This window comes from Lucilia sericata, unplaced genomic scaffold (genome assembly GCF_015586225.1).
Source record: "Lucilia sericata isolate MDLA Ls3-8-SP2 unplaced genomic scaffold, ASM1558622v1 Contig000087F_arrow, whole genome shotgun sequence".
NCBI classification, from domain to species: Eukaryota; Metazoa; Arthropoda; class Insecta; order Diptera; family Calliphoridae; genus Lucilia; species Lucilia sericata.
Genome location: NW_023994120.1, coordinates 315,364 through 341,044, shown reverse-complemented (window position 1 = coordinate 341,044; position 25,681 = coordinate 315,364). Strand labels below are relative to the sequence as shown.

At 28.2% G+C, this 25,681-nt stretch overlaps 3 protein-coding genes across 5 annotated transcripts in view; 1 reads left to right on the top strand and 2 right to left on the bottom strand.

Annotated features, from left to right (window-relative positions):
- Positions 1-7,968: 7,968 nt before the first annotated feature.
- Positions 7,969-11,189, bottom strand: LOC119599748 (cysteine protease ATG4B). 3 transcript variants are annotated; one of them, XM_037949659.1, is made up of 7 exons: positions 11,010-11,154; positions 10,768-10,945; positions 9,862-10,686; positions 9,309-9,388; positions 8,894-9,243; positions 8,699-8,834; positions 7,969-8,354 (listed from the first exon to the last, which is right to left on the bottom strand). In XM_037949659.1, the coding sequence occupies exons 3-7, from the start codon at positions 10,356-10,358 to the stop codon at positions 8,257-8,259; spliced, it is 1,161 nt and encodes a 386-aa protein (XP_037805587.1). In that variant the 5' UTR covers positions 10,359-10,686; positions 10,768-10,945; positions 11,010-11,154; the 3' UTR covers positions 7,969-8,256. The 3 variants fall into 3 exon arrangements, with proteins under 3 accessions (XP_037805587.1, XP_037805585.1, XP_037805586.1); XM_037949657.1 differs by having other exon boundaries at positions 7,973-8,354; positions 8,471-8,834; positions 9,862-10,658; positions 10,768-11,189; XM_037949658.1 differs by having other exon boundaries at positions 7,973-8,354; positions 9,862-10,658; positions 10,768-11,154.
- A 462-nt stretch (positions 11,190-11,651) lies between these two features.
- On the bottom strand, positions 11,652-14,536 carry LOC119599745 (protein asteroid). The gene is made up of 2 exons (XM_037949654.1): positions 13,457-14,536; positions 11,652-13,397 (listed from the first exon to the last, which is right to left on the bottom strand). Exons 1-2 carry the CDS (start codon positions 14,426-14,428, stop codon positions 11,718-11,720), a joined length of 2,652 nt encoding a protein of 883 aa, XP_037805582.1. The 5' UTR covers positions 14,429-14,536; the 3' UTR covers positions 11,652-11,717.
- A 1,351-nt stretch (positions 14,537-15,887) lies between these two features.
- The window catches only part of LOC119599746 (protein Star), a 45,971-nt gene continuing 36,177 nt past the window's right edge, over positions 15,888-25,681 (top strand). The window contains exon 1 of the mRNA XM_037949655.1: positions 15,888-17,467. The gene's annotated coding sequence lies outside the window, so the exon portion shown is untranslated. The remainder of the gene's footprint in view (positions 17,468-25,681) is intronic.

The window sequence follows — 25,681 nt, the reverse complement described above, 5'->3', positions numbered from 1 at the left end:
TTTCTATAGAATAATCTGTTATATACAAAATTTATGTAAAAAATCAGTTATACAAAATCTTCAGTAGAAAAATCTGTAATATACAAAATCTTCTATAGAAAAATCCAACCTGCAGTGTTGGCCTATTTCACTGTGATCTTTTTCAATCACTGGGTGAGCTTTTGTGATGACTCACTACCGCCCCATTGAACTTCATACAGGCAGGTGGCAATTTTCGTTTATGGAATTTCCGGTCCAGTATACGTGCATTTTGCTCAAGTACTTGAACTATCTAATCTTTGACAATTGCTGCCCCGTTGCTTAACTCCCGAGATGCAAAAACATTACTTCTGTTTAGAGACATAACCGGTAAACCGAAGTTCGAATCCATCAAATAAGCCGAGACTTTGTTCTTACTCACAGTGACAAACTGTGGTAAATCTGGTATGAACAGAGTTTACTCTCTGAATAATCCCGGACAAAGAAGGAAAATTCAATGGTATCACTTGTATAAGATACCTTTCATTCATCACCATTCAACCCTGCACACTTCTCATTTATCCGACATATTCATAACAGAACAACATATGACAGACTCACCCATCATTCATTCTGTATCATATACAATTAACACCAACTCATTTCCAACGCTTAGTCCCACAGTCACTCCTCTGTGGGGTATCTGTTGTCATTACCCCGAACTTATATAGATTTCACCGCGCATCAGTCATACTCTTGCCTAGAATTTGGGTTTAAACCACAGCCACTATATGTATCCCGAAGGAACCTCAACCAACTGACCATCCAGGACAGGTCCTGTGGGCAACTAGCCACCCGTAGTACTAGATTATGTGGTTTTCTAGTTAGACCCCATGTCAAATCAGTTCTAGGCTAGAGGTACTGGTAGCACCTCTTTACCCCGAGACTGCAATACCCCAAGATGAGGGTCTTTCATGAAGGAAACATGGTTGTTAGACAGGTGTAAGTAAGGGGACAAAATTCGACCATGTGGTTTACCGCGAAATACCAATTTCCTGATAGCTATCCGTTTCAAGGTTAAAAGTTAGAATATTAATAAAAGTTTCTAAAAATTCCAAATAGGACTTTTCCCTTATAAGGGTTCTACTTAGTACAAAACTAGAAAAGCTTTGTTAGAACACAATTTAAACTGTAATTCATGTTTATATGTTTTCAAATCAAACAGTGCTTCCCACAATTCGTCTTGGCCGATATTGAAAGCTCACTGAGTCTGATTTATTAACAATAACAAAAAAAAAATATTTGTTATAATTTAAATTGACTTTGACTTCTTGCGGTGAATGTGTCTTTAGCAGTAGTATTATTGGCTTCTTAAAAAATATTATATATCAAACCAACAAAAGACAAAATGAAACGTGTGGGTGTTGGTGTTAAATATCAGTTAATCAAAAACCATAAAAATTATACAAAAATGAAACTATATAAAAACTAAAAGAATAGAATATTAGCAAAATATGACTTGGCAGTAATGAAGTGTAGGAACAAATGAGATTGATGTTGCTGTGACAGGAAGTTTATGAATTATTCAAAAAGCTTTATTGAAAGTGATACCAATAATTATGTTTCAGGTTTGTGCGTAGATAAATTTATAAAATACATAATCATTAAACTTATTGTATAGGTATAAAGAGCTGAAAAATATTAAGGCAAACTACATATGAGGAACATACTTGGGGAGTTTTGTAAAGCTATTCCTTAAGATGAAATTATTAAAAATTTTGTTTAAAAGCAAAAGATTTAAGACACAAACTTGTTATATTGATTTTCAAATAAAGTCAGTGTTTGTGTCTTAAATCTTTTGTTTTTTATAGTTTTTTTATTCTTTCCAGTATTATTTTATTTTTTCCAGTAAAGCTGTAATTACTTACTTTTGCCAAATAATTATTCAAAAATTTTATAAATTTTTAATTTTCCGTTATTAGCACATATTCTTTAAAGTAAATATATTAAAAATTATGTTTAAAAACAAAAGATTTAAGACACAAACTTGTTATATAAATTTTCAAACTAAAGTTTTGTGTTTGTGTCTTAAATCTTTTGTTTTTTTTTACAATAATGCTTCAGTTAAGCTGTTATTACTTACTTTTGCCAAATAATTATTCATAAACACTTTCAATCAAACTTATTTCTTTATAAAACAATACAAATTTAATCGAATTACAAAATTTTTGTAAAATATGCCTGTTAACTGGGTTTTTGTTTTACTTAAAGACAAAAAACAAACACTTGATCTACTTTATCATTATTATTTAATACTGGTGAGAAATTGGGTCATCATGATTTTAAATGAAGATGCCATATGCTGCTCAATGTTGAATAATAATAATCTGAAGTGTTTCTTTTTGAAAGCCCACCATTATAACTTTAAAATTAACAAAAAATAAACAATCAATTGTCTACAATAATTGTAAAACTTATTGTTAACTTATAAAATAAGTGAAATAAATAAATATTTTTGAAAGCCTAGTTAACATACAACTTGGCTTTTTTATAACAAATTACGTGTATTTAGTGTTTTTTTGATAAATTTTGCACGTGATTTTTATTTATTTTTAAATAATTTATTGTATTTTTAACTCAAGGTAGAGGATACAAAATTCTCACATATTTTTAAATCAAATTTTTAGATAATTTATTGGAGCCTGTTCAGAGACCAAGTTAAATACAAAAAAGCAAGCAAAAACATGCTTAACATTCGAATTTAAAGGAATTTTACATAAGCCTCACATTGTTTTTTATTGTTACCATTTGGGTTCAACTTTTCAAGTTCGAATATTTTTACTCAACAAATAAAACTAAACATTAAAAAGCAATGTGCGAAATACCTTTCTTGCACCGTAAAAGGGTGGCCACAAAAACAATGCACCCGCAGAACTACCGATCGTTCAACAACAACCAACAACCCATTGAGACATATAAATACACTATAACAAAAAACGTGCCTGGGATTATGACAAATTATTTAATTATTAAATTTATAGTCGTTCATATATGAAAGTATTAAATCGATTTCAGTTTTTATTGTTAATTACGATTTATTAACAGTTTGATTTCAAATCGTAATTGTCAGTTATTTTAATTATTATTAAGTTTTTTTATATTTCTATTATTTTTTTCATTTATGCTATGCGATATTTAATTGTCAAGGTCATTGCTAATGCTAAAACCATTTACTAAAATTTATAAAACTTTTTTGTCTCCCAACACAAACGTTTTTACTATAAATGTGTCATGTAATTAGTAATTAAAATCTAAAGAATTGTAAAACTAATTAAAATGGAAAATTGTATTTGTAACAGTTCTAATAAAAACAACAAAAATTTTGTTTATTTTCTAACAGCTGTTTTAGGTTATTTTTTTCTGTTTAAAATTAAAAGTCAGTTTCAATTTTCTAAGCAGCTCAATAACACTTAAAAGGGTATTTATAAAACCATTAAAAGGTTGTTTGTCAGTTAATTAACTAGAATTAAAAAGTAGTTCTAAGCTGAACATGGTGCACAATTATTTAATAATTTTATATATTTTTTTTTTGTTATAAAAAAGTGTGCTACAATTAATCAGGAATATTATTAACAACCACACCATAACGATAAAAATAAAATTCCAAAAATTTTTTTCCTCTTCTTTGATTTGCCACTATTAGGCACTATGAGTAGGTTAGTTTGTTTCAGTTCTTGTTTATGGAAATATTTATCTATTTCTATTGGCAAAATTTTAAATTTTTTCATATTTTCGAATATTTTTTTTTATTTTCAAATTTTTTTATAATTAAAAAAATATTCGAATTTCGCTTAATTTATGTATTTTCAATATTCACTCAATGTACCATTTAATAAAATATTTCATGAAATCTTAAGAAATGCATTTTCCAGTCATTATTAATGTTGACCCATAGTGCTTTATATAGTTTTTGTACCCTTCACCTTCGTGAGAAGGGTATATATAGGTTTGTCATTCCGTTTGTAATTTCTGTAATATAATTATCCGACCTATAAAGTATAAACATATATTTCGACTCCTTATAGATAGCGGAGTCGATTAAGCTATGTCCGTCTGTCTGTCTATATGTTTGTTGAAATCAATTTTCTGAAGACCCCAAATATCTTGGGGATCCAAATCTTCAACAATTTTGTCAAACATACTTTCGGGAAGTTTCCTATTTAAAATCAGCAAAATCGATTCTTAAATAATAGAGATATGAGCAAAAATCCTAGACAACTTCTGAAAAATTCATCAAAAATTTTGATTTTTCGTGCATGCGGAGACAAAAATAATAAACAAACAAAAACAACACACATAATCATACGGTAAATTTTGTTATTGGATTGATTGTTTATAAAAAAAGGCAAAGTAAGAAAAACACGCTATGAATGTTATTAGATAATTTCGTATATGGAGCCCGGATTAAGTGAGAACCTATAAAAGGGGACTTTTTGGTACTTTTCCGTTCTTCAAAGGGTACTTTTTTTAACATAAATAGTGAGCTTACCACGTTTGTTAACATTTAGACAACGGATGTGCATAAAGTTTAGATTGCGACAACGAATTCGTGCAATGTTGACAAAATTGCGTGGTCTACATTACATGTTGTTGTTGTATGTATGTATGAACTTGACAACGGATGTTATTAAAAAATTTGGTGTCAATTTGGTACCAGGCGTTTTTTTCTGTGTAGGGCCCAAATTAGGTGAGAACATATAAAAGGGGACTTTTTGGTATTTTTTCGTTCTACAAAAGGTACTTTTTGAATTCTCTATAATATTGATCATAGAAACATGAAATTTAGCATGTAGAGCCCGGATTAAGTGAGAACACGTTAAAGGGGACTTTTTGGTACTTTTTCGTTCTACACAAGGTACTTTTTGAATTCTCTATAATATTGAACCTAGAAACATGAAATTTTGCATGTAGGGCCCGGATTAAGTGAGAACATATAAAAGAGGACTTTTTGGTACTTTTTCGCTCTACAAAAGGTAGTTTTTGAATTTTCTATAATATTGAACATAGAAACAAGAAATTTAGCATATATTGTCCGATTTACGTAAGAACCTATAAAAGGGGACTTTTTGGTACTTTCTCATTTTACAAAAGATACTTTTGAATTTTCTATGAAATTAGGCATGTAGAACCCGGATTAGGTGAGAACACATAAAAGGGAGTTTTTGGTACTTTTTAGTTCTACAAAAGCATTTTTTTTAATTCTCTATAATATTGAACCTACAAACATAAAATTTAGCATGATTAATTTAGCAGGATTAAGTGAGAACCTATAAAAGGGGACTTTTTGGTACTTTTTATTTCAACAAAAGGTACTTTTTGAATTTTCTATAATATTAAACCTAAAAACATGAAATTAAATATTTAGAGTCCGGATTAAGTGAGAACACATAAAAAAGGACTTTTTGGTTTTTTTTTTTTTTTTTTTTTTTGATTTTTGTAATAATTTTTTGTACTGACTATTTTGTCAACACATTATGGTGAAGGGTATATAAGATTCGGCACAGCTGAATATAGAACTCTTACTTGTTATTATTACAATTAAAAAATGTTGATTTTTATACGTAAATAACTTTTGTAAAGTGCCAGTAAATAAGTTCTATATGATTTAGTTATTTTTTTTTTTCTAAGTATTTGTCTCGTGTTTTAATTGTAAGTTTTCAAACGAATATTAAGATCAAACAATACTTACAAAAACAACCATTGTTGTCCAAGGGGCCATAAACAAAAACTATAAGAGTCTTGTTGGTCTTGGCTTTGTTACTGAGGGTGTTGGCTTAGTTTTTTTTTTTTTTTTAATAAATACATATTTATAATTTTATAGATTTTACATAAACAGTAGTGGACATTTGTTGATGTTGTTGATCTAAAAGTTATTTAATTTAATATTAATTCAAACTTAATGAAAACTTTTTATTAATATCTATTTAATCTTATGTAAAAAGATTTAGATTAAGAACCCACAACTACCAAACACATGTTTAATTTATACCAAATTTATTTATCATTCATTCTTATACGTTTTTTCTTTAAATCGGATTATAATGAATTGAAATAATGATTGTGACTTGCTAGGGCGCCGCTTTATTTCAAGATCAAGTGTACAGTTGATTTTTGTTCTTTTATGGGTTCCCTTCCTCTTTTTTTTATAAAATTAATTGTTTACGGTTATTGTTTCGTTGCCAAATATAAGAATATTAATTATTTTATAAATGTTTTTAGTTTTAATCATTTTCAACTGTTTTTTGTTTTCCAACTTTAGGGAGGTGTAAAAGTTGCCATTTAAGGTGTGTTTTATTAATTTTTTTCTTCATTTAAATTAAATCACCACAATCACAGTATTATTGATAAATAGCAATAACTATGATTAATTATTATTTTTGTATTTAATAGTTTTTCTTGTGTTAATGTGTAATTATAAGATTATTACTTAATTATTGTTTTGGGGGAGATTTGGATGGAAGAAAGAAGTTTATAAAAGAACAAAATCGTAACCTTAATTGAAACATATAAAACTTATCTATGGACAAATACATATGTGGGCTCTAGCATATGGATTAGATTATTGACAAGTCTATGAACTACTGTATGGACCAGTCTATTGGTTAGTCTATGAAATAGACCATTGATTAGTCAATTGACTTGACTATTAATTAGTCTATAGAATAGTCTTTTGATGAATATGCTGTCTAGTCTATGGACTAGTTTGTTGTCTGTTGATTAGTTCATGCACTGGTCTGTTATCTAGTATATTGACTAGTCTGTTGTCTAGACTATTAACTAGTTCATTGACTACTCTATGAACTAGGCTATTGATTGGTATGTTGACTATTATGTTGACTAGACTGTCGACTAGTTGAAGGATTAGCCTATTTTCTAGGATATCGTTTAGACAATTGATTAGTCTATAGACTAGACTATTGTTAGCCTATGGACTAAACCATTGTTAGTCTATGGACTTGTCTCTTGATTAGTCCACTGTCTACTCTGTTGACTAGTGTATGGGTTAGTCTATTCTATAGACTAGTCTGCTGACAAGTCTGTGCATTAGTTTGTTGTCTGTTGATTAGTTATTGGACTATTTTATTGGCTAGGCTATTGATTAGTCTATAGACTAGCCTGTTGACTAGTCTATGGCCGAAACTATTAACTATTTAGTTAGCTAGTCTGTCAATTAGTTGAATAACTAGAATATCGTTTAGACTATTGAAAAATCTACTTACTAGTCCAGAGTCTAATCTATTGACTACTCTCATGCCTTAATTAAAATAATAACATTTATTTTTAAAATTTGTGCTTTTTACTAAGTGACAACAAACTAATTCTGACTAATTGAAAAACTTTTTCTTAAACGCCTTAAATTAATTGTTAATAATAAAAGAAACTATGGTTTTTATTAAAAAGCTTAAATACACCTCATATGAAAGTAAAGTCATGGTTTATACATAAATATGTATTTTAAAGGTGTGGTCCATTTTAAAACGACTAGATTAAAGAACTATTTGTTGTTGTTTATGGGCAAATGTTAAGAACCACATAAAATACAAATGCTCTACTTAATATTTATATAATTTTTATTACTATTATTATTATTGTTGTCAGAAGGTTTGGTCAATTTAAAAATGAATTATTTAAAACACAGTGTATCGTTTCCTATAATAAATTAAACAACTAAGAGTAAGACTTTTAAATTAAATTCTTAACCATTTAAGTTTAAACTCTTTTAAATCTCCTTACATAAAAATAACTCAAACTTTTACTAAATCATTTGCTATAAAATCTCCTTATAAAAACTGACAAATTAATAACAAAATAACATTTAAGGGCGTATGTTGATGTGTTTATGCAAAATGTTAATTATTTCTTTTAATAAAAATAATAAATTATTAGTAATTTATATAAATTTAATTAATCTTTCATCAGGTTGCATTGAAATCTTAAACATTTATTTTCATTTCAATTAATTTATCTCGCTTTATTTAATTTAAATATTTATATTATATAAAAAAACTGAACTGAATAAATTGAGACTAAACAAAAAAAAAGCTTATTTTTTTGTAAGTAAATAAAACTAATTACAAGACATAAATTTTACATGTATAAAAGAAATAGAAAAAATAAAAGTAAACAAAATCATAGAAAAACGTAAAATTCTTGCGTATTTAATAAAATTTCATTAAAACTTTAATAGAAATAATTATTTAAGTTAATTCAATTTGAAATAGTAAAAATTAATTTAAACTAGGATATAAATTCAAAATCATCATCGGAACCTTCGTTATCATCACAGCAAGTACGTCGTTTGGCCTCCACAGATGAGTGATTAACATTTTCGAAATCTAAGTAGAAAAGAAATTAGAATTAAAAATTTGAGATTATTGTTCTACAAATATAATTTGGTTTAATTAATTATAATCTAAAGACTATATAAAACTAAAACTAAAAAAAGAAAAACCTTCTGTATCACCACAACTTATAGTTCGTGCCGAACTATAACTTATTAAATCATCTGATGAAGTTGTTGTGTATGTAATATAGGAAGTATTTAAATCACTGGCAACTTCTTCATAAGAATTATAACAGTGTTCTGTTGTATCTGTATCTCTATCTGTTACAGTGTCTAGACAGTTGTTGGAGTCAAGAGAAGGATAGTGATATGTGGTATTAGTAGAAGCCGTTATACCTGTCATGCTCGACACCCATTCCGGTGAACGAGTTTTAGTGATTTCAAATAATGGTTGAGTGCTGGCTGTTAGCACTTGATTTTTTAAGTTCTCCAATAGAATATCAAATGACATACGAGATTTACAAAGGAAACACTAGAAATAAAAATATTAAAAATATTATGATAAAGCAATGTTTTGTAAAGTTAACATACCACAGCCAACGACGGATCCATTTGGGTAAATTGTATTCTACCCGCATATTTCTGATGAAATGTTTCATCGAAATCAATCTCATCTTGTGTAGTTTTCTGACCCACTCCTCCAGATCTTTGTGTTGTGTGAGGATCCAAAAATAAAACTTCATCATCCACATAGCCCAGAAAATAAAGAGCCTGATTTGGTCTTCCACCAATCATGCCACAATTTCCCACCAGCTCAAAGCATTTCTTTAAAGCGGGTATATAAATGGGATTAATGTCACTTAGTCCCAGGCGTAGGGGTAGTATAAGTAACAAAGGTTTCCACGATTCATCATTTTTGGGATTAGTCAAACAGAGTGAAACTGTAAATGTATAATGGCGAAAAAGGTAAATTTTAATTAATTTATTGTTTGGCAAAGAAACTTACTAATGTCATCTATGACGATAGTATTGTCCATAGCTACATGAATCATTAGACTGCACCAGTCATCGTAACGAACTAATTTTCTGCAAGTGGAAATAATCAGAAAGATTTGAAAATTAATATAAAATAATTAAAATTCAAGTAAATCCGTGTGTCCTGCAATAGGTTTTCTAAAATCTTAGAATACCTTAACATCATATACTTCTACAGATCTATCGGATATATTTACGAGAATCTAGAAGTTGAATAAACATTTTTACTAGTAATTTAATTTTTAATGAAGTCGGATTTCAAAAATCATTTTTTTTTTTTTTTGTAAAAAAATCAAATTTATGGTAAAATAGAACATTTAGTACAAAATAATTTTTTTGTTGAAATATCTGATTATTTAGATCTAATCTATAATTTTTAATGCAAAATTAATTATTAATCATCGTGTTTAATACTTAAATTTTATTGAAAAACTCGATTTCCAAAAAATGTCTTCCATGTTAAGGAATTTTTATTAAATTTTAAAATTTTGTACAAATTTACATAAATAACAGTTTTTACTTACTTGAGCACTTGTGCCACAGTATTCGGACCAAACCATTGGCCCACCTTCTTATCCTCCGAATCTCCCATTAAGGCAATTTGATGTATGGAAAAATAACTTTTCCTAGAGTCTTCGAAACGATTAACAATTTTCAAATATGTTGAATCTCTTGTTTCAGTTGTCCAAAACCAATCACGGCCCAAATGCAAATCGATGAGTGCTTGAGCCAAAACCATTTGGCCACAACGCAACATGCAGCCCCAACCTTTATCGGTAGTCAACTGTGGTTCGCCGAGGGGTACAAAACCCCGGCGATATGTACACCAAAGACGGGACTGAACATCGCGACGTATTAGTTCCAACTCTTGTATGGCATTATAACTTTTACCCAAAATCCATACAGTGGTATTAACTTTGGGTATATCATCGGGTTCACCGGTGGCACCGGCCACAGCACCAACTACTGCACCGGCTAAAACGCCATCCGGACCTAAGTATGCTTCAAACACACTGTCCATTTTGCGTGAAACATTAGTGTAGAAATCTATGAATTGATCAATATTGGCGATGCACTGTAGTCTCAAGTAATAAAGTCGACGGCTACGACGATAGAGGTCTTCGGGATGTGTCTTGAACCAAGGTAAGTGAGCCAGTATGTGTAGTGTCGTTACCAACAGTAGTAGTAAAACACTGCCACCAATAGCCCAGTAGCTGTTATTGTTGAAAATCAACAACAAACAGCTGGACCAAATTTCTTGTAATCTAGCAATAATCTTGCTAAATTTAATCTCTCTCTCTAGACAGCAGAATTTCTATCACTAAAACATAATACAGATAAAATGATTTCTTATCAACAGAATACAAAACTAATAAACTAAATTTAACTCTAAAGAATGAGAAAAAAAACATTAATGAAAATTTGTTTACCTTCAAATTTTATTTTTGCTGGTTCTTCCTTAACAACTTGTTCTCAACTTCGTATTGTTTTCAAATCCACTCTTTCTCTTTCACACACCCGTTTTCACTCTCCTCTTATCCAAAAGTCTTGTTTTTTTTTTCTTTTCTTTTCCTTGTATTGTTTATGCCAATGTCATCATCACCAACACTAAAAATTTATTGCTTTTTTCATTTAGTTTTTCTGTGTATTTTCCTCAAATTATTTAATTTACTTTAATTATCCTCAAATGCTTTCACTTGTGGCAGTGCTGCAGCTTCAGTTTTTATTTGTTAATGTTCGTTTTAAATTGTTTAATTTAGGATTTAAAATGATTAAAAAATTCTCCGTCGTAGCAAAACAAAGAACTAAATGTTTTTGTTTTACATTTTTTTTTCATTTCTAATGACAACATAAATGTCAAAATTGAATAGGGTTGCCAAGGCTACATGTTCATGATTTTCATAGAAACAAAGTAAAAACGAAAAAGAGAAGAAAACGACAATTAATTTTAAAAATATAAGTAAATAAAACCAAAATAGTTTTAATTTTTATAATAAAATTTATTAAGGTGTGTAATATCCCTAATTAAATATTTATTCAACATATTTTTTCAATAAAAAGCTATAAAACTTTTTGAAATTTCCAAAATATTGCATTTAGAATAAATAAATATATTAAGAAGGTTTCGAATTTAAAAAATGTAAAATAAAAATTGGAATCCTTATGATTCGAAAATTTTTTAAACATTTTTCGAACATAAGTTTTTTAGATCCACATGATCTGAAAACGATTAATAGGGTAAAAAACAGAAATTCGAATGACGAACATATAAGCTAAAATAGCAAGTTAAATAAAGAAGTATTAACTATTTTTTTTGTTTTTCTTAATAAATTTGTTTATGTATTTATTGCATTCAAAGTTACTTTTATTCATGTCATAGTTAACTTACTTTTAAAAAAGTACAAAACTTATTATTCAAATCTACAAATTCATCATCCACTTCACCACTACTCAGCATATCAGCATTTGGATCTTGTAACTTAATATCTTGAGCAGCTTGTTTCCTCTCCAATTGACGTTTTTTCTTTAGAATCTTTTTACTTAATACCGTGTTCACTTTTTGATCTTTAGGTTGCTTCCAGGAAGGTATGAACCTTTCACACCATTGCCAAAAATACAAATAGCAATCAAACATCATTTGAGAATCTCTAAAAATGAAATTCTTTACATAGTAAATAATATCCAAACGACTTTTAAACAAGTCGTAGAGATTATATAAAAATACACCACAATACAATTGACCCATATGGGGTGCATCATAGGGAAAGTCGAGGAGAGCATTTAATGAATGCAATTGGAAGACTACGGATTGAAATTCGGCAAATGCATGTAGTACAGTGCTGGAGTAAAGATCGTATTTCTTCTTAAATATGTCCTGCATATGAAAATGTTTTAATAGTTCATTTTGCACTAAATAACAATCGGATTTTGGTACATATGACAAACGTTCTGGTATGGGTAGAGCTAATACCTCATCTTTAATCACACGTTTGGTGCCATTTGCTTCATCCTTGTCACGTACCTGACGTTCTTTTTTGATAATTTTTCCAAACTTTTTTTGAAAAGCTTTAACATCTCTTTCGGCGGGGATTTTAGAATCAATGGTTCTTAAAACAACCAAACAAACAATTAGAGCATGTATATGTACCACATCGTAGTTTTGACATTTATGTAGCCAATAAACAATGGCCATAAAATACAGCCTCAGATCCTGAGGAAGTTTCTCCAATTCAGCAAATAGCTCTTCTGGATTTAATTCAGGCATTCTCATCTCGAAAACTTCTCTCAAAAACAAAGGATTAGGATTTTCTGGTTCAAAATCATACTTAGGCTTCTCCTCCACCTCAACATGTTCATAGCGAATATTGGTGACTCGTGTAGCTCGTGTTAGGTATGTGAAATATAAGGAGCGTACAGTACCATCTTCCATAACTTTGGGTACAAATTCATTACCCTTGACATTATTTAATAGTGAATATATAAGAGTTAATATGGGTAGGGCTATACTATTGCATTCATTATAGGGAAAATGTTCTATTTGAGGATTATTTATATATTTGCGGAGATGCATTAAATCGACAAAGAAACGTGGTAAATTGGCGGGATATAATTTATTTAAAAACCATTGGGGAAATTTGGATATTATGTCATGAGTATCTTCATTTGATTCTTCATTTTCCGAGCCTTCAGAGTCAGAATTATTAGAATTTTCAATTTTATTGGCATCTTCTACATCTTCTTCAAGAGTTTCTTCAATTTTTTCTTTGTTATTATCGTGTTCCTCTTCAATATTAGAAGCATATTCCTCTTCGTCTTCCTCTTCAATATTAGAATCATTATCTTCTTCATCCCCCTCCTCTCCAGATACTTCTTCCTCCTCAGACTCATCTTCTTCTTCGTATTCTTCCTCATCAGTTTCATAGATTTCTTCCTCAGTTTCAATAAAATCTTCAAATATATTTTCATAATGACTGATGAAAAAATCATACGAACGACATTTTTCATTGGAGTAACCACTCGTAGCAGCTTCCATTTGAGCCATTAAAGACTCACGTTGATGCTGAAAATTTGCAAATAATTATTAAGGATAATTTTATTCTAATATCTAATTTTACTTACTGTTCTTAATCTTGTCATGATTTTTTCTAAAGCCGATTCTGCTGTCTCAGTTTTCAACCACTGGAGTATAACTTTTATTCTACGTTGCTGCTGCTTCGTTTTTCGACTCCTACCAACTTTACCCATACCCGATTGGAAAAAGTTTTTGAAACACGAACGCGATATATAATCATTACCCAACATGGCTGCAAATAGTGGTAATTTTTCCTTGCTCAATGAACCTCTCGCAATTAAATTCTCGATGCGATACATGCAGCAGTCTAAATATTTGTAGGTTTTACCTTTTTTAGGCTTTTCCTTATTATCAACTACAATAGAATCCATTACATGGTTACCCCTAGTGCGTTTATCCACCTTTTTTGCTTCATTTTTTCTCAGCTTGCGTGTGTTTTCTTCGGGATTTTCCACTAGATTACTTTTACAAAGTTTTGTATGAGCCTTAACCGTTAGTGTGATCAAGGGAATATACTTTACATTGTGTATATAAAAATCGGAATCGTAACTCAACACCGGACAATTCAACTTGCGCGCCAAAGCGGCCAATTCATCATCGGCCTCAAAAACACAACGCATCACGGGCACGCCACAATCTTTGACTGCATCCACAAAAACTTCTTTCATCATTACCGGAAATACGGTAATGGAGGCACAGGGATTAATACGTTTTATCACGGATATTTTGCCTCTCATACGTTTACCCACTGTGCGTAATTTACGCATCTCATAGCCACCATCCATTAGCACATATGGCTTGATATTACATTCACCTAGGACCACAAAGAAATTTACCACAGCCCTGTAGAATTCATCATAATCACCACCAAAAGCAGAATAGTTGCCGGCCACATCCCTGTACAAGTTACAGGCCAAATTGTCTCCATCTATTACTAGATTGCAGTCATGTAATTCGTAGGGTGTCAAATACAATTCCGCATGTCTGGCTATAAAACCCGTTAACCCTCGCACACCCATTTTGTTAAAAAATAATAAATTATTTCCACAGTTTTTATTTAAAAGTTAAACAAAAATATACTAGCCTACATGTGCTTATAAAAAATTACAAACTTGTTATGAATGTGAGAAATACAGAAAATGTCAAAATTCATTGTAAATAACTAAATCAGTGTTGTCAATGCTGAAAAGATTGTTAATAAAATATTAAGTAACAAAATACTTTTTTTGTTGTAAATTGTTAAGTTACAAATTTACTTTCTGTTTTAATAATAATATTTAATCTAATTTAAGCTTTGAGTGTTTCCTTTCAAATAATATTGACCACAAATCGATACATTTTTGAAAAATGTAGATTTTGTTGAACATTTTATTTAAAAAAATCTTATTTTTCACATTAGCACTTAAAGGATTAATGAAATTTATTATATTATATACGCTGAAAGGTCTGAAATAAGAGCAAGAAAAAATTCGTTAACAAAAAATCAATTAAAATATTATGTGTCTTGTTTTCGAATTTCGAGGATTAATTTTATAGGTTTTTTCTACATAAAAATTTTAGTTTTCAAATGTTAATCGCCAAAATTTTTTTACTTTTAATTTTGACTTTCAATATTTGTGTTAAAAATATAATGCTGCGATGTTGAAAAACGTTTGTTTTTTATAATTTTTTCAATAGCCAGAGGCATTATTACTTAACTAAATTTTGTGATTAGTTGTTTGATTATATGTATTCTTATTAGATTTGTTAGTCTAGATAAAATATTAAACTTCGACCTTTTTCAACAAAAACCATAATAAAACAATAATAAGTTAGAATTAGTAAAAAAGTGTGTTCTCAAAAAAGAAAATTAAAAAATATGAAAAAAACATCAAATAAAAATTTTTGAAATTTTTTTTTGTGAAGAAAATAAAATTTGAATAAAAAAAATCGCAAAACCAATAAAAATCAAAAACAGTACACAGAAGTATGGAATGCTGTTTGCGTGTGCCATTCAAGAATCTTTTCAAGGTATTTTTCGTGGTTTTTCATTTGAAGATTTTAAAGTTTTTCTCTTTTCAGTTCTTTTTTGTCTTAATTTTAAGAAACTTAATTAAAATTTCTCAATAGTCCGTAAGTAGTCTGGCATCTCTTTATAAAATTACAATTTTACTTATCGTCTTGTTTTTATTATACATATTCGTTAAAGTGTCATCGCTAATTGACAGTGCTGCTCACTCTACGCTACGGAAATCATAAACCTATACTGTTACTCTACTACTGATTCTTGCAAAACTAATACAAACTTTTTAGAAAAAACGAATCAATTATTAAATGTTAAAAATTACTTTTAAATTTTTAATTAATAAATGTGTTAAATTTCATTAAATTTTCAATTAAAAAACCAAACTGCAGAAAATCGCCTAATATAATGCATTTTAAAAACGCTACATTTTATTAGTTCCCCAATATAGACAACACTGTTTCTTGCAATTACACGACTTCTTCATTCGTCGTTGAGTATTTGTAGAAATTAGTGCGTGTCGCGGAAAGCCGAAGTGTATTTTAAAGCTTTGAGAAAAATAAGAGCAAAGAAAAACTGGAAAATGTATTAAAATCCCTTAAAATATTTAAAATAAATAGACAAATAATAGTGCCTTTAAAATAAACATCTTATTAAATAAATAAGAAAATCCTTTAACGCAGTTAAAAATATTGGAGAATGAAAAAAAATTATGAATTAAGTGAAAAAGTAGTGTGGAATAAACATAAATGTGTTTTATTTAAAGCTAAAAGTATTAAATATTTTGCAAGAAATAATAATAAATTTAATCTATTTCTGGAATGATTTAAATATATTTTTCAAGACTGAAATTTGAAAATCATAATAAAAAAAGAATTATTTGTACAATTTTTCATATTCGTTTTACTTGAATTGCTTAATTTCTTTTACCGTCTTCCGTCTTTCTACAAACCTTCTTCTTCATTCATTTAAACGTACAACAACAACAACAAGAGCGAAGAAGAAAAAAGCCATCCAACCAACAAAATCAACCAACCAACCTAAACCAGCCATTTTAGTGTATGCATGTTTTTGTGTGAGTGATTATATAGAAATACAAGAAGAAAAAAAAAGAAATACAAGAAAATCCACAAATAAAAAAATCATAAAATATACTAATAATACATAATTTGGTAATAAAGCACAGAAAAATTTGTTAAAACAATTGTATTAAATTCAAATAAAACAAAATTATTGAAAAATACGCAAAAAATAACAATAAAACTAGAATTTTGGTAAAAATTGTCACATTTTCTTTTTTTACTTTTGTGTACTTGTTCTTACTTTAAAAAGAAGACAGACAGAAAAAGAAGTAAAGAAAAATAAGAAACATAATAAAGTGTAAAGTGTGTGTATGTAAATTTTTGTTGTGTTTATTTCTTCTTGGTCTTCATTCATTCATTATTGAAAAAAGAAGAAAAACAAAAAGAAAAGAAAAAAATATAAAAAACGTCTCACTACTACAATTATAGTATACAAAAACAACAACAACAAAAAATACGAGTGCTGCTGCGTCTGTCATTCTCTTTTATTTTTTGTTTCTACAAAAAATTCTTCTAGTGGAGTTGTTTTTTCGTGTTCTTTCATTCTTTCTTAATCGTTACGACGTTACCGAGAGATTTTTTTTATTATAATTTTCACAATATTGTGGAAAAAATCGTATTTGAACGTTATTCGGTTATTCGCTGTTTGTACTTTTAATCTCGTCTCGTCTGAGGAGGATTTCGCGAGCTCCACACAACAGTTGTTCTTATGATTGGCAAAAAGCCGGTCAGGTTTTCGTAACAAATTCAGTTGCCTGTCGTGGTTATCCTTAGCAGGTGTTTCATTTGCGAATTTTCGACTGTGTTTTTAAAAGTGTGCTGCTGTGTGTGTACATGTTTTGGAGACTGCAGTATTTTATTTTTTTGCATAAACTGAAATAATTACAAATCAACCAATTTTTTGGATTAACACAAAGTTGGTTTTCGTGTGCTAAATTTGAAAAGAGGATTGATTGCTTTTTTTTTTCCAAAAGGTAAGTTTTGTGAAAAATATTTTTTTATTTAAACTGATAACATTTTGTTTTTTAAGTTTTCTAATTCTTATGGGAATAACTGTAAATTTATATTCTTTATTACCCATGGATAAAATAAGGTCTTATTACTTGGAATATGGGATCGATTTCAGATCTAAATTGTCATACTACGGGGAATTGTCACCAAAGGTGCCACACTAATCTTAAATACCTAAGTATGTATGTAGCTAGCTCGGAAATGAAATATTTGACCAAAGATTTCCAATTCAACTATAAATGTACACTCATATCAACGAAAGTTGTTGTTTCCATCAATAATTCGATTGGTTCCATTTTCGGATGCAAGTTGTTAAATTTTCTTTATAGGTATGTGCCTATTTCAATGGGATAAGTCTGTCTGTTTTTTTATTAATCGGAGGACAGGTTTTGATAATTTTGTACTTAGGCTTAAAACTTAACCATTTAAATAATACATACATAAGTATACATTTCAGTTGGTTATAGAAAAAACCATTTCAGACAATAGTATTCTGTAGCTAAGCTTGTTTCTTTCGGCTAGATTAACAACATCAAAACTTCCACTAGTATCAATCTCTTGGTAATGAATCCCTAAATTCTACATAACTCAACATCTGATCAACATAAACTATTGAGAAATTCTTATCAAATTCCTAGAATAAAAACCGTAGCATTTCGAATGAAAAATTTCCATTAAGTAACTTCCTGCTTCCCACACTTTTGCACCTCTACTACACTTTGCACAAAAAAGTAGGAAATAATGGAAAACAAGACAATGTGCAACCAAAATTTAAAAATTTGGCGCATTTTCCGGTACAAAAACAAAAAAGACACACTCAACCTTATAATGGGAAAAAATAACAGGTAAAATAAACCTGACTTTTTGGAAAATGACACTCACAAAATAAACACACACACGAAAAAATACACTAGATATATTGCTAGATTTGCCAAATAGATAATATCGATACAGAAATAAGAACATTTCAAAAATCTTGTTTGTTAACAAATAAATACTTTCGACAACCTGATGAAAATACTACAATTTCGGAAAATATTTGTTCTAAGCAAATCATCATTTAAAATTGTTGTTGAAATTTAAAATTGTTCCCATGCATACGTTTTTTTTTTATAAAAATTACACCCCTATTTCTAATTCCTATGAATTGTATGATTAGTGAGTAAGTAATAGGTAGCAGGAGTGTAACCATGTAAACCTACTAAATACATTTAATTTCACAAAAAATCCTAATGATTCTCGTTATAACATTTGAAACCACCCGCAAGGTTTCATACGTTTTTTGCATTTTCATGCTATTATTGCATTATTGTATAAAAAGGACCCTTAATTTGTTGTAATATAAGGAATCCATTTATTTTTCTAAACAATTTTTATTATTTTCTAAATTATAATAAATTGGCAAATGATTTCTTACTTACTACTATTATTCCATACTGCGATAAACGTTGAGAAAATTACTGCGTTTTTTGTTTAATTCGTTTTTGTTTTCTTTTAGTTTTGGCAGTATGTGAATGGAAGATGAAAATCACAATACCCATTTCATTTCCTGTGGAGTTATAAGAATAATTTAAATTGGTTGTGTATAGTTTGGTGGCCAAAAAACATTTTTGTGATTTTATGGTGCCTTTGAAATGAGGTTAAAAGTTCAATTTGTTTTTTTTTCTGTATTCAAATTCTAATACACACTCTAGTTATTCAACTGATATATAGAAATAATAATAATATTAACCCTTTAAGTATGCGAATACATTTTTCAATTATTTAAATGTGAGGAAAAAATTGATTACAATTCTGCATTATTTAATATTTTCAGATTTTTTCAACATTAAAGCTTTTAAATCATTAAAAATTTGACATACATTTTTATAAATTTGACTTTAGGGCTTAATCAATTTAAGGGTTGAAAGTTTTTTTGATTTTTTTCATTTATTTCATAACTACAGCCTCAATTTCAAATCTAATGTTTTGAGCTGCTTTCTAATACAATGAATTGATGAACAATTTAAATTTTTTTGAAATAAAGTTCTAAACCATTTTCTATTATTCTATTCTTACAATATGACCCTTGTAAATTTTTTAAAAACTCAATTCATTTCCTTTTCATGATGGTTTTGAAAAGTTCTTAGGAGAGTTCTTTTTTAATGTTTACCTTCAAAAACGCCCTCTTCTTTAAAAATCACATAGTGGTCGTGGTCGCTGTCTGCAAACATTTGTGTTTTTTTTTTTTCGAAATTGGTCACGTAACTCAATATATGTTTGTAAAAATGAGTTATAACTTCAATTGTTATACTTTTTCTTCCTATATTTTAGTTTATTTTGCAAGTCATAGTTTTTAGTAGTTTTTATGTATTTAGTTTTTCAATGTCTTTTTTCTTGTATAGTTTGAGCCCTGTTTGTAAAAAATAATATCCTTGCTATATGAATTTATTTGGTTTTTATTGTTTGTGGTTTTTATTTTATATTTTTCTATTTTGTTAGGAGTATTTGTAGTATGAATTTCTTGGGTATTTATGTGTCTACGCATTCACATTTGACCGCAAAATAAGTTTCGATTTTTTGTGGGTTTTGCGGCTTGCATTTGTAGTTCATTTAAAAAAGGGTGATTTTGATGGCAAGGAAAGTTTGCTAAAGAAACTTAACTGAAATGGATTTTAAAGTACAATTTTAAAAATGACCAAATTTGTGTAAAAAAATCTTTATTTTGTCTTGAGTTATGATTAATTTTTTTATTAGTTTTTAAAGTTTTGTTATTTTTTTGTGTTATATGTAGCTTTTGACAAATTAGTCATATTATTTGTTGTAAATGTTTAGTTTAGGTTTTATTTCTTCCCACATGTGTGTAAATATTTATTTTGCCTAAAATGGTGTTTGCAGAAAGAAATAAATCGAATTTTGATTGTGTTCCAAGTTATAAGCTCTTTTTTTTCAATTATTGTGTAATAGTTTTGTTGACTTTTTCTGTTTTAAAGTTAATTATAACTCATACATAGGATCTTTTTATCTTATTACTTAAGAGATGTAATTATGAGATATTTTTACAGTTGAAAAAACCGTTTCATTTATTCCAATCCTTATTATAAAGTAAATGAAATATATAGAAAATCGTTAATATTACCTTTAACCTCTAGATGGATAAATTTACAACAATTTAGAGCCTAGATCTTGACAGAAATTAAAAGCTTTTAAAATTTTTTTTAATTTTCAAAGAACAAACTTTAGCAGGGTTTCTTCTTCTTAGCAAATGAGACAATATTATAACAGTCTTCGGCAGGCAATTTGATGATGTTTAGAAGCTAGGGTCGATTGAAAATATATTTTAAATTCCACTTGATTACAGGGTCTCAGACAAGAATAGTTATTAGATAGATTCCACAGTGAATTGGAAAATATTGCAAACCATGCAATTTGTTAGATTTTGTCAGAGGAATTAGACGATTATTCAGGTGGAGGCTACAGTGAGGATTCAACGTCAGTCACAATTCTTGCTTGGTCCGAATCTGAATAATTTTTTCTATTCTATAAACACTTTTGTTGATTCCTACAGTGAGCCTTCACGGTCTTCGAGAGGAGTTGCAACTCAGGGTACACAACACTTCCTAAAGGAACCTAACATAACAAATCTATGATTACTCATGATTTACAGATTATTTCAGTTTGGTTTAGAAAAGACATTGAAATCTATTAATCTTTAAGTTATAATAAACCTTTTCGTATTTCAATAAACTAGTCTTTGCTTCTTTATTGAATTAGAAAACAAAATATAAATAGAAACCTTCCTACATATCTAAAATATAATTTAAAACTTCACATTTTTATAGATAATTTAAAATTTCATGCCTTTATTTAAAATAAAAATATTTGGAAAAACTTAAAATTTATTAGAAAAAATAACTTCACGCTTTGAAAACATTTTTATTTTTTTGTTCATGTTTATGAAGTCATTAAAAAATGTATTGTGTAAAAAATAACTTCCACAAGTGCTAAAATTTTTTCGTTTGTTTTATAACTGTAAAGATATGATCAAATCTTTTTTCAACTAACTCTATGAATATTTATTTTCCTATATTTTTTGCAATAGTCAAACTTACGTAAAGATTAGTCATTATTTTTAAAATACTTGGCTAAATTAGCATAATTTTATTTAAAATATTTAATAAAACATCATCATTAAAATACCTAGCAAAACTAACTTAGTTTTTGTTTTGGGGTTTTTATTTAAGACATTGAGTTTTGACAATAATTGATGACAATAATAAAACATAAAATATACAAACTACTCTACACGGACTGTGACAATTTTTACAATAAGAAAATTTGTCACTTTGAAGATGTTGATTATGCCGGCATATTTTTAAATGACGTCAGTTTTGAGTGTATTTTTGTTGTTTTAAATAAAATGGCAATAGCATTGAAATTTTGCTTGTTATAAATTAAACTTGAACAACAATTTTTTTTGCGTACAAAAAAAAAAAAAAAAAAAAAAATATTTCATAATAACTTTTATTGTAACAGAGTTTAAATAATTAAACTTGAAAATCAATATAAGTGCAATAAAAAACATAATTTCGCCATAAATTATAACTTAAAAGCTGCTTAAAACCAATAAATCAATAAAAACGCCTAAATGTCTAAATAATATTCTAGTCGAGTTAAACTTTTGTTAAAGTAAAAGCCCTTAAATGTATTAAAAAAAAGTAGCCAGACTTTAAGTTTTAATATTTGTGGGAATGTCTTAATCTTTTCTTATTTGTTTTTATAAAATGTTTAATGAAGTAGTAAAACTGTAAAACTTTATTCAATATTATTATACGTGCATTATTAATAGTGTTGGTGTTAAGTTCATTATTTAAAAATAAAAATTCATTCATAAAAATTGAAAATTATAAACAGTTTAAAAGCTGTTTGGGGGTTCCGGTTTTTTTCTACTTTTTTTCCACTTTTCGTATAATTTATTGGTTTAATTATTCTAAACCAACAAGAAGAAAAATAGCTATAATATTAGATATATCTATATAATTTCGAATACAATGTACTAGTTTAGTATTGTTGTTGTAGTTTCTTTTGTATTTATACTTGGTAGCATTTCTTTTTTTGGAATCATGAAAGAAACAAACAAAAAAACTCATTATTTATTGATTTCAAACATGAATGACTAATTATGTAGCAAATTTGTTCCACCTTCAGACACAATTTCATATCAATGTGAAATTGATTGAAAAAAAAGTAAATATTAAATTTATTATTTTTATTTTCGTTGGGTTTTGTTTTCTTTTTGGAGACCTATATAATATTATTGTTTTTTTTTTTCTTTAAGTTTCCTCTATAAATTATTTTTCTTTTGTTTGCTTTAAGTTTTCAATTTTTTTCGTTTTTTTTTTTATCTTATATACTTTTTTGAAAATTTTCTTTATTTTATTCTTATTTTTTTGTTTGATTTTGTTTATTATTTACGTGTTGCCGTGGTTAATTTGGCCAAAACGCCTTTTTAATTTTTAAATAAACGTGATGTTTTTATTTAGAAAATATAGCAGCATATAAAAAAAAAATTAATTAAAAAAATTTGCATTTTATTTGAAATGGCTACATAGAAATGAACTTGTAAACAACAATTTAAATACCAATAGAAAATCAGAAACCTATTTGTACTCGTTTAAAGAATTGAGAAGAGCTAAAATTTTTTAGTATTTTAGTAACAGGAGGAGAACAATTGGTGAGAGAACCCCATAAGACCTCTTGGAATAACGAAACGGTGGGTAAAACCACAAAGATCCTATGGGGCGTCCCTGATGAGATCAAGACGAGAAATCTGCTCAAAAGGAGCAAGTCTGAAGCTAGTATGATGGTACGTATTCTGAGTGGACACAAAGGGTTTCGAACACATTTATACAAACTCAGACGAATGTAGTGCATGTTGAGAGGACAGTGAAATTCTGGAGCACTTTTTTTGCCACTGTCAGGCATTCGTCGATGTTAGATCCAAGTACCTTGAAAGTGATGTTATTCCGAAATAACACTCCTGACTATAACTTAGTGGCCCGATAGTGGCCTAGGTGTATTTCTTCGGATTTTGTGTCCTATACATCCACCTATCTACCTAACATAGTAACAAGATATATATTAACATTAAGTGTTTAGGAAAAGGTTCTATTTCGAGTCCTATCTTCTAATAATTAATTCTGTTTTATCTTAATTAGAATAAAATCAAAAGTTGTCAGATATCCTGATAAATAAAGAATAAAAAACTTATGAAATTCAAACATTCCAAAAGTACAAATGGGAAAACCACCAACAAATGCATTTTCCCCACTTTTAACAATAATTTTCTCTAAGTTAAATATTTTATTGCTTGTTTTGCTAATTTTCCAAATGTAAATTTTTCGTTCAAAACAACTTAATAATATTATATTTGCAATATATAGTATGTATACATATTTTCTATATAAATATATGTATAGACATACGCCAAGTACATATTTATTTATTGTGTCTATATCTTCAAAGTAATTTGAATAAATGAATGAATAAATTTTCCACATGGCAACTCATTTTTAACACTAAAAACAATAGCAAACAGCAAAAACAATAATGTGTAAATGTTTTATAAATTGCAATTTCCGTTTTTAGACCAAAACATTCTTTCTCTCTCAAACAACCATCTACACTCTGTTGTTGTAGTTGTACATACATTATTAGTAGTTAGATAAATAGAAAGATATTTAAATACTTATAATAATAATAAAAATAACAATAACAAAAAATATGGCCTGTTTTAAGAATGAAAGATGATGATTAGTTGTGTATCATGTTGTTTGTTTGTAGCTAATTTAAAATAAATCTCTTAACATAGAAAAAAATTTGCACATTTAATCAAAGACAATTGAATAATTACACTATAACTAGTCATTGAAATTGTTGTTTGTTTGTTTGCTTGCTTGATTTTTTTCTTAATATAATATTTTTTCTTAATAGTACTTGAACTAAACCAGACAAACTAATTGTTGTCTAATAACAGCATCTTGATCAACATCATCATCATCATTATCATGATTATTCCATATTAGAAATGGCGTCAACTGAGGAGGAAGAATACCGTACACGTCATTTCCATTGAGAATAGAATATGATGTTATTGGTTTTGTGTTGGATTTTTATTGTGAAAAGAATACAAATAATTTTTTTTATTGTGACAGATGCTAGCTCTTCTTAGTTACCGTTATTTTTGTATATGTATTTTTTAATTATTTCCAACACTTGTTGGTAAATTACTGACAAGAAAGGAACACTCTAAAAAGGAAATACATTTTGTTTAAAGAACGCGTGTCGTTTTTGTCCTCTTAAAGTATCATATGACAAGTGTAGACACACTTGTATGTTTCTTAAATACTTATCAGTTTTGTTGTTTTTTTTTTCTTCCACTTTATTTTTTGTCTTAACATATTTTTGATAATAAAGGATAAACTATTTTTTGAAAGGACATCTGTCATTTTATTTTTAAGCCTAACAAACATTACCTATAACATTTTGATGTTGTAGTTTTATTATTTGTTAAATTACTCAACATAGAATAAAAGAAAACTTTTTTACTCCTCATAAAAACTCCTATAAAATCATAAGTGGTCAAACACTTTGTTAAACTCCCGTATGAATTTGTACCTTTTTGTGAACTTTTTGTTTTTTATAATTCACTCTACTACTTTTAAAACCAAACATTTATTTACATGTTGGTTAGTAATAATAACTTCTATAAAAAAACTACTACATTTAAGTACAAAAATAATAAACAAAAAAAGAAAGAGTGTAAAAAGTTTTACATAGAATCCGTAAAACTACAAACACAAAAATAGTGTACAAAAATATAAAAACTAGCTACCAACAACAGTGAGTGAAAAAACAGTTTGAAAAATTGTAGATAAAATTTTTATCAAATTAAAAGACAATATTTAGTTAATTCTGTAACTTCGGTAAAGTTGCATAGAACAGTTCCAACAGTAGTATATTCTTTAAATTATTACACATTGGAATTGATGAAACAAATCAATAGCAAAAGTTCTTTAACTAAATGTGAGTTTGAATCCTTTTCTAATCTCATTTCTTGGTTAAATCAAAAATACTTTGGTGTCCCTGTAGGATAGTTCATAGTGTGCCAGCCTGTCAGACTCTGGTCTGCTACACTA

What these genes read in the sequence shown, in the direction of transcription:
- LOC119599748 (XM_037949657.1), bottom strand. Translation starts at nt 10,358, where the DNA reads ATGGACAGTGTGTTTGAAGCATACTTAGGTCCGGATGGCGTTTTAGCC. An exon ending in TGGATCCGTCGTTGGCTGTG is followed by an intron (nt 8,835 to 8,893) that starts GTATGTTAACTT and finishes TTTTATTTCTAG; the next exon opens with TGTTTCCTTTGTAAATCTCG. An exon ending in AAGTTGTGGTGATACAGAAG is followed by an intron (nt 8,355 to 8,470) that starts GTTTTTCTTTTT and finishes TTTTCTACTTAG; the next exon opens with ATTTCGAAAATGTTAATCAC.
- LOC119599745 (XM_037949654.1), bottom strand. Translation starts at nt 14,428, where the DNA reads ATGGGTGTGCGAGGGTTAACGGGTTTTATAGCCAGACATGCGGAATTG. An exon ending in TCATGACAAGATTAAGAACA is followed by an intron (nt 13,398 to 13,456) that starts GTAAGTAAAATT and finishes GCAAATTTTCAG; the next exon opens with CATCAACGTGAGTCTTTAAT.